Source organism: Tenebrio molitor, chromosome 6, assembly GCF_963966145.1.
Source record: "Tenebrio molitor chromosome 6, icTenMoli1.1, whole genome shotgun sequence".
Taxonomy (NCBI): domain Eukaryota; kingdom Metazoa; phylum Arthropoda; class Insecta; order Coleoptera; family Tenebrionidae; genus Tenebrio; species Tenebrio molitor.
Genome location: NC_091051.1, coordinates 13,757,888 through 13,767,491, shown reverse-complemented (window position 1 = coordinate 13,767,491; position 9,604 = coordinate 13,757,888). Strand labels below are relative to the sequence as shown.

The 9,604-nt window shown below is 31.9% G+C and overlaps 1 protein-coding gene across 1 annotated transcript; it reads left to right on the top strand.

Moving 5' to 3' along the window:
- Nucleotides 1–6,203: 6,203 nt before the first annotated feature.
- Nucleotides 6,204–7,787, top strand: LOC138133835 (venom acid phosphatase Acph-1-like). The gene is made up of 6 exons (XM_069051798.1): nucleotides 6,204–6,380; nucleotides 6,458–6,562; nucleotides 6,613–6,852; nucleotides 6,902–7,208; nucleotides 7,262–7,473; nucleotides 7,530–7,787. The coding sequence occupies exons 1-6, from the start codon at nucleotides 6,264–6,266 to the stop codon at nucleotides 7,671–7,673; spliced, it is 1,125 nt and encodes a 374-aa protein (XP_068907899.1). The 5' UTR covers nucleotides 6,204–6,263; the 3' UTR covers nucleotides 7,674–7,787.
- The last annotated feature ends 1,817 nt before the right edge of the window (nucleotides 7,788–9,604 follow it).

Sequence of the window (9,604 nt, the reverse complement as noted above, 5' to 3'; positions counted from 1 at the left end):
GTTGCTAAACAACAACAAAAAATCTCTGATATCGCACAAATCAATAAAATGTTTGGGCGACTGGAATTTTGACGTTTTCCGAGATAAAAATTCGTTGACGTTTATCTGTCATCAACATCAAGACTTGACAATTGCAAAAGATAATAACTTCGAAATAAAACAATAAAAATGACGTTTCTAAAAAGAACTATTTATTTAAATAGGTAATAATGTTAAAGCAAATGTTCGAAATGACCACCATTCATTTGTATGCACAATTGTGCTCTACGTAACAACTTCTGGTAGTAGCGTTAGTTATCATTTCTTCAGTAACTGAAACAAAAGCCTCCTGAATTCGAACTCTCAGATCAGCCTCTGAATTTATGGGCCGCCGATAAATGATAGATTTCAAATGATTCAGATTCAGATCTGGAGACCTGGCAGGCCAATGATGCGGTCCTCCTCGACCGATCCAGCGCTGTGGATATTGTTTATCCAAAATTTCCCGAACGTTTCTGGTAAAATGTGGTGGAGTAAGAGGTACAATTTCAAGTAAATCAGGTAGCTCCGTGCCAATGAACTGAGCATATCTTGCCCCCGTTAATCTTGCGGTCCAATCTAGAGCGGGAGATTCGGAATTTTAACAAATGAAAGGATCCACCACACTTATACTTGCCAAACGATCGCCCAATAGCCCAGTCCACAAATTAACAGAAAACCTATGTTGAAAACCTCTGGGAAATAATTCTCTTGGATTTTCCTCTGCCCAAATATGAAGATTGTGATAATTGGAACAACCTTCCCAGCAAAATAGCGACTCATCAAAAAACAGTATCCGTGACAAGAAGTGTGGATCAGCATCGTTTTGGTTTATTAACCATAGACAAAATTCTCGCCTAATTGGATAATCCTCTGGCAGAAGATGTTGTACCCGTGTACGGGTACGGATGCCTCCTATTATCAGCTAAAACTCACTGATAAACCCATTTCACGAGAAATTGTTCGAATACTCCGGGTGCCGTCTTCCTCAAAGACATTCAATACGGCTTCCTCGTGTTCAACAGTCCGTACATTTCTTGGAGCACCCCCAACTTCTCTTCGAACTGGCTGCATCTGACCCGTTTCTTGACTCTCGACGATTAATTTCAGGATTGTTTTATGATCCGAATGACTTTGTCTTTGCGGAAATTGTTCACGGTACAACCTTACTGCTTCACGTCCATTATTCCCACATTTTGCAAAAGTGAGAATCATATCTACGTACTCAGAGGAAGAATACATGTTAAATGATACACTTGAATGAAATATCGCAGCGAAATTGTATAACAAATGTCAAACTGACGTAAACAATCATTCTAATAAATGTAGTGGACCAAATCTAATGGACAGAATTATAGAGGTTTACGGATAAAAAGGAAACCTAGGCAACGCAAAATTGCGATTATTCCACCTTAATGGTGCTGAACTCTGATTGGTCAACTTCAGAATGTCTTTTCTCCGTTATCATTTGAGATAGGACTTTTTTTCTTCAAAATACACGTTCATATATTCGCCCTAAGGCTCCCTTTTTTCTCTGGGGAGCTAGTTCTGGGACATCCTGTATTATGTACTTACTTTTTATTTACAGTTGGCTTCAAAAAAAACGGGAACTGAAATTTGACCTAATGTGAATTGGAAATTTAATTTGTCAATTTGTCAATTTGTGTCTGTTTGACAGTAGTATTTCTGACACATTAGTGCAGTTTTTTAACCTAAATTCTAAAAAGCCATTTCAAACTATAAAAATTTACTAAAATCTGACAGAACTTTTTCTGACAGTTCCCGTTTTTTTTTGAAGCCAACCGTACCATTTAGAAATTAATTTATCAAGAAGAATACTTAATGGTGAATTATTTGAAAGTAGTAAAATTATCTTCTTACGGCAAATATCTGGATAAATTTAGTAATTTATTAGAGGAGCACATTTTAATAAAGGAAATATTATGTGGTCCACAAGAAAACTAGCAGTCTATATTCTGAGTTAAAGAAAAACAGAAATTATCTCTAATTAAAACTTCACCTTGAATTAAATAAGAAGTTCGGCCATGGTTTTAAAAAAATTAACTTCTTAAGACAGAGTACGTTCCATTTTGTTTATTTTTTTTATCGCATCAAAGCCTAAATTCAAAAATAAAACTAATAATATGATAAAATTAATACAGGGTTATTCTAAATGATTGTAGTCGAAGTAGGCGTGAAAACTAAATGTAAAATTTATGGTTGCCCCTCCAAATAAAAAAACATCAAAATGACGTGAATAACACACACGGGAGTTAAATTGGGTGCAAAACAACTCAATATTTTTAAAATTGATTGCAAAACAACTCAATATTTTTAAAATTGATTGCAAAACAACTCAATATAAAATAAAATAATTTAACAAAAATAAAATACCATCAAAATTTTAAAGAACAAATTGAAGATGAATTTAATAGAACTCTGAACGAATTTGAACATATAGAACCATTTAATAGACCACTATTACCTAAACAACAAAGCTCCAAAAATTTCTTTGCAATGATTGAAATTTTAAATCAATTCATTTTACCTAAATTTGTAAATAACACGACAAGTTTTAAAAAATTACACAGTATTATATATAGTGGAGCTTTAACAATTATCAGATTAAATGGTTCAAAAGAAATTGACCAGACAAATAATATAAAAGCTAAAGAATTACCAAAATGGGAACGAAGACTAAATAAACGCATTAACAATATCAGACGAGATTTAGGTAGAATAACTCAATATTTAAAGGGTATAAATTCTAATCATCTAAATAACTGTATTCAATCGATTTTAAATAAAAACAGAATACATTGTTTAAAATATAACGAATATAATGAAACATTAATAGAAATTAAAGACACTTTATTACAAAAATTGAATATTTATTCTAAACGATTAAAAAGATATAAAAATAATAAACAACGGAAATTTGAAAACAAACTATTTAGAAATAATGAGAAGTATACCAAATATAAATGAAATTAAAGAATTCTGGTCAAACATATGGTCAAATGAAGTTCAATTTAATAATCAGGCAGAATGGATTCCTAATTTAGAAAATGAGATACCAGATAGTAATAATCCACATCATATTCAAATTAGCCTTGAAATTTTAGTTAAAAATATTAATAGTTCACATAATTGGAAATCCCCTGGAGGTGACAAAATTCATAACTTTTGGTTAAAAAAATTTACTTGTATTCATAAATGCTTACTTGATCACTTTAACGGATTTATTAGGGAACCTAACACATTTCCAGAGTTTTTGGCCCATGGTATAACATATCTGAAACCAAAAGATTCCGATACTAAAAATCCATCAAAATATAGGCCAATCACATGTCTGCCTACAATTTATAAAATTATGACATCTTGCATTAAAGTAATAATTTACGACCATTGTCAAAAATTAAATATACTTAATGAAGAACAAAAAGGTTGTGTTAAGGAGTGTTTTGGTTGCAAAGAACAACTTATAATAGATACGGTAATAATGGAACAAGCTAGAAAAAATAATAGAAATATTTATACCGCATTCATAGACTACAAAAAAGCCTATGATTCAGTACCACATTCATGGTTAATTAAAATTCTTAAAATTTATAAAATTAATTTGGATTTGATTAACTTTTTATCACATGTAATGACATTTTGGAGAACTACTTTAAATTTATCAATAAACAATACTAAATTAAAATCCGAGCCTATTCAAATTAAACGGGGAATTTATCAAGGAGATTCATTAAGTCCTTTATGGTTTTGTCTAGCCATTAATCCTTTGACAAATCTATTAAATAGCACTGGATACGGTTTTAATATTAGACATAATAATACCACACTATCAAAATTAAATCACCTTCTTTATATGGATGACATAAAACTTTATGCATCTAAAAAGAATCACATTTTATCTTTATTAACAATAACTGAAAATTTCTCAAATGATATTAGCATGAGTTTTGGTATTGATAAGTGTAAAACGCAATCAATATGTCGCGGTCATTACGAAAATTTAGAATATATAACTAAAGAAGGAGAAATCATTAAAAATTTAAATAAAGGAGAAATTTATAAATATTTAGGTATTAATCAATCAAATCATATTCAACATTCAATTATAAAAGAAAATTTAGAAAAACAATTTTATTTAAGAATTAAATCTATTTTAAAATCAAAATTAGACGGTAATAATTTAATTAAAGCAGTTAATACATATGCTGTTCCATTGTTGACCTATTCTTTTGGTATTATAAAATGGTCCAAAACTAATTTACAGAATATAAATATTCAAACTAGAGTTCTCTTTACAAAATTTTGTAAACATCACCCCAAATCTGCTATTGGAAGATTTAATTTACCACGCGAAAATGGTGGCAGGGGTTTTTCAAATCTAGAAATTCTGCAACATAATCAAATTGCTTCACTAAAAAATTATTTTCTTAATAGAGCTCGTGATAACACTTTTTTTAATGCTTTGGTTTCAGCGGATAAAGGCTACACACCTTTAAATTTAAGTGATAATATAATTTCAGATATTGTTGAGCCAAATATACCTGACACTATAGCAAATATAAAACAAAAGTCTTTACATGGGAGATATTTTAAAGAGCTAGAACAGCCAGAAATTAATATTCAAGCTTCTCATGCATGGCTTAAAAAATCAAATATTCATCCTGAGACTGAGGGTTTTATATTTGCAATACAAGATCGTGTTATAAATACAAGAAATTATAAAAAACACATATGCGGTTTACAATCGATCATTGATAAATGTAGGATTTGCGGAACTGAAGGGGAAACCATTGAACATATCATTTCTTCTTGCACCGTTTTGGCTCAAAGCGAATATAAAAAACGTCATGATATATTCGCAAAAATTATACACATGAATTTAGCAGTTAAATTCAATTTATTAAAGGATACACAACCACATTACATTCATCAACCAGAAAGTTGTTTAGAAAATGACAATTACAAATTATATTTTGATCGGACAGTTTTAACTGACATTCACATTCAGCATAACAGACCAGACATTATTATTTTAAATAAACAACAAAAGCAAGCATATCTTTTAGATATAGCTGTTCCAAATTCACACAATATAACACAGACATATAATACAAAAATTAATAAATATTTAGAACTCTCCGTTGCTATGAGAAATCTTTGGTGTTTAGAAAAAATTTCGATTTTACCATTTATAATTTCAGCAACAGGAATAGTACCCCAATCTCTTTTTAAAAATTTAAAAATTTTGGACTTAGAGAACACATTGGTGGTTGAAATTCAAAAAGGTATATTACTATACTCATGTCACATCGTGAGGAAATTCCTTAACATTGACACAGAACATAAAACACAAAAAAGTCAAAATGCGGAGGCGAGACGCCGGTAATTATGTTGATAAGCACTGCACTATTACTTGATAGTATTATCCGTAATAGTGTATGTACTCCGGCAAAATTGCCGTGCCGCCGGGTGGAGGTGGGATAGGAGAATAGAAATCTCATCACTGCCACTTTTCACCTAAAAAATGACAGTGACAGCGACAAAACAGACAGTTCACATGAAAGCGGCAAAAATGTAATAACATGGACATGGCCTACTTCGACTATAATCATTTAGAATAACCCTGTATTTTGTTTACCGATGTCATTGTTTTAATTAATTGTACAGGGTTATTATAAATGATTGTATTCGAAGCGGGCCATGAAATATTTGCCGCTTTCATGTGAACTGTCAATTTTTGTCGATGTCACTGTCATTTTTTAGGTGAAAAGTGCGGTGATGAGAATTTTATTTATTTATTTTTAAATTAACGATTGAATTGTTTTGCAACCAATTCTAAAAAATTGAGTTGCTTTGCACCCAATTTGACTCCTGTGTGTACTCACTTATTCCCATCATTTTGATGTTTTTTATGTGGACCGGCAACCATAAATTTATATACTTATAATAACCCTATATTTGTATAGGTATACATTTGCGAAAAATTGAATATCTTATTTGTATAATAAATACGTAATATTTTTAATTTTAACAAGGATAATTTACGTTTACTTGTCTAATTAATTATAAAGCAATGAATTTGTTAACATACACTACACAGTTAGGTAGTGAATAGTAATGAGCCTTGGCATTCGTAGATTAAAAAAAATATATTGTAACGTTCCCCTCGGGTATGAGTTGGAACTTTCTGCTGAACAGGTTTTTTAGTACAGTTGTATGTTGCGATGGAGGTTTGTAGACAATTCCTGAATTTCCTGGTAGCAACTTTAATAATAACTACACAAAATGTGAAAACGGCATCGCCTGATCCAAACAATTCAACATTGAAACTGGTTCACATCGTAAGTAGAAGTTGTAAATTTAAATCAGTTGTATGAACACGAAGCAATCTCGTAATTGTTAATTTATCGGCTGTTAGTTATTTCGACACGGCGAAAGAACTACGGATTTAAGGACGATCTATCCCAAAGATCCACACAGAAATGAGACCTATTATCCTTACGGACACGGAGAACTGACTAATGTAAGTTTTGCTGCTTCAATTACTTTAATAACTACTTAAATCGATTTTAGGAGGGTAAACGGAGAGAATTTAAACTCGGAAAAAGTTTTCGTGAAAGATACGACAATTTCTTGGGAAAAATCTACACTCCTGATTTATTAGAAGCTTTTAGTTCCGATGTCAACAGAACAAAAGCGTCGCTGCAACTCGTTCTCGCTGGATTGTTTCCACCTGTGGAGGAACAAATCTGGGAAACTGGTTTAAACTGGCAACCGATTCCGTTCAGTACATTACCACTCGATCAGGATCTCGTACGTGGCGTCATATTTATTGACCAGTTCCCCATAAATGTGATTTTAGATTTTTTGGGGTACAGAGTGTTCCGAATTTCAGAAACTTTATTCAGCACTAGTTCAGTCACCGAAAGTAGTGCGTGAACTTGAACAACACGCAAAAATTTTAGAATACATTTCCGAACACAGTGGGGTACAAGTGAAGTCCTATATGGACCTCTTCTTTCTGTATTTATGTCTGGAAACGGAACATCAGTACGGTTTGGCGTTGCCAGAATGGACCAAAAAAGTGTTTCCACAACCACTCAAAGAATTTGCTATTAAAAGCTACGGTCTTTTAACGTCAACCACTGAACTCCGGAGATTTACTTCCGGTATATTTTGTAGCACAGATGTTTAGTGGATGTTTTCAACGTTGTTTGTTTAGGAACTTTGTTGAAAAATGTGATTCACAGCTCGACAGGGAAAATTAGTGGTGACTTGCTTCCTAAAAACAGGAAACTGTTTCTGTATTCGGGACACGAGTTAAATATTGCACACATGCTGCACGTTTTGGATGTTTTCGACCCACATATTCCACCATATGGATCTTATATTTTATTCGAGCTTCACAAAATCGATGATGTTGCAGGACTCAAGGTACCTACGCGATTCTGCCAGTTCATTTTAATCGAAACACAACTTTTTTGTTTTAGATTTTTTATCAAGATCACACATCACCTGAGCCTAAATTGTTAAAATTGCCCGCTTGCGATGAATTTTGTCCTTTGGAACAATTTACTCGTTTATTTGAGGAATATCTCCCGCAGAACGATATATGCAGGTCAAAGAAAAATTAAAAATATTGATTTAAGAACAAAGTATTTTGGGTTTCAAAACAATGAATACAATTTTGTTGTTTGTTGAATACTATTTTCTGATGATGAAATATACATCATTTACATCTCTGCAAATCTTTTCTTTTCTTCCTACAAAAAAGATGTTTCATTTTGAAAATTCTACTTTGTCACCCTATCGCGTTATAAATTAAAGCAAAAAAACTTTTTTTTGCACGACCTGTATATAATGAGCAACTTTACTCCCTGATTGTATGGAGTAAAGTCGCTCTTTTTTCCCCTTGGGCAAAAAACCGCAGCCAACTCAAGCTTTTAGTCATCTTTTTTCCCCTTGGGCAAAAAACCATAGCCTATTCAACCTTTTTTGGTACATATTTATTTCGAATTAATTTTTTTTTTACTCGATGTGCAGTTTGTAGCCTGAAGGCGAAGCCCGAGGGTCCTACAAAGCAACGACGGTAACAATCATGCATTCCCGAGGTGCAGATACTATTATTTGCACGATTCAAAAATTTTAATTGAAAAAAGCCGAAAGGTTAAAAATTATTTTTAACTGTCAACATGACACTTCAATTTAGCTTGACAGTTAGTGATAATTTACAAAATTTCGGCTTTTTTCTATTAAAATCGGTAAGTCGTGCAAAAAATAGTATATGGACCTCGGGAGTGAATGATTTTTACCCTCAGTGCTTTGTAGAACCGTCGGGCTACGCCCTCGGGCTACAAATTGCACCTCGGGTAAAAATCATCCACTTCACTCCCTCGGTGCATAATATAACTATTCTACAACCGTCAAAAAAACGTGACATTTATGCATCGTTATCAAGTCGCAAAGTATGTCATTTTTGATACTGAAAAAATATTTGTCAAAAAGTTTCCTTGCATGCTAAAATAGTTATATTTTAGCACCCAAGGAAACTTTTTGACGAACATTTTAACATCCAAGGAAAATTTTACAAAAATTACAAAATCCAAAAATTTTAAAATGCTGTTGTAGAAAAAATACTTCTTGTATTTCGTGCGAAAGATGATTGTTTCGCGCATTCGAATGAGTTTGAAGTCTCGACCTGACGGTCTCGACCAAAAACTCATTCTCATGCGCCAACAAAAAACAATCATTTTACGCACTTAATACAAAAATAACTATTCATATGTTTTTGATGTATGTCGTAATTTTAATAAAAATTGTATAAAACAAAGGATGTGACAAAATATGATTATGATACTTAATCAAGACAAGGGTAAATACATATTTGCGAAACCGCTATTTTACGTTCTAGGTCTAGGTCATCAAATTTTCTAACGGTTGTAACAATTTCAATTATGTAAAACATTTTATTTAATGCAAAGTATATGTAAATGATTGTAATTTGATATTTAAATTAGATTGGCACGAAATAGAAACAAATTTACGTGCTACTGGATCCTAGCACTGTTACTAATTATAACATATAATCGTGTCAAAAATAAATTACACCCTAGGATTTAGGGATATTCGATACTAGGTTGCAATAAATTTGATTAGGTTGAAAATTCTAATTACACACAACATGAAAAACGTTATTTCCCTAAAAGTTCAAATCCTAGGGCGTAATTTATTTTTGACACGATTATATGAAACGATTACAATAAACTTTTAAGAGAAAAAAATTAGAGACAAGTTGACGTCGCTCAATTAGTCAATTAGTCTACTGATACTGATTAGTATACTGATTATAAAACAAACATTAAAAATAAACCTACCGTATAATTGTCGCTTACATTTACAGTTTCATTAATTTTGTTTTTATTATACCTGAATTATAATCCCTGTTTTTGACACTAAAGTGCGTGCGAAAAAGGGCCTTTAAAACACTAAAGCTTAAAGCATTTTTTAAATATTTTTTTATAACTTGTTAATAGCCTAATTAAACATCTTTTGTCCTTTTGAGGCT

Excerpts from the sequence above, each read along its gene's own strand:
- LOC138133835 (XM_069051798.1), top strand. The coding sequence starts at position 6,264 with ATGGAGGTTTGTAGACAATTCCTGAATTTCCTGGTAGCAACTTTAATA. Across the intron at positions 6,563-6,612 it reads GACACGGAGAACTGACTAAT|GAGGGTAAACGGAGAGAATT; the intron begins GTAAGTTTTGCT and ends AATCGATTTTAG. Across the intron at positions 6,853-6,901 it reads TACCACTCGATCAGGATCTC|ATTTTTTGGGGTACAGAGTG; the intron begins GTACGTGGCGTC and ends ATGTGATTTTAG.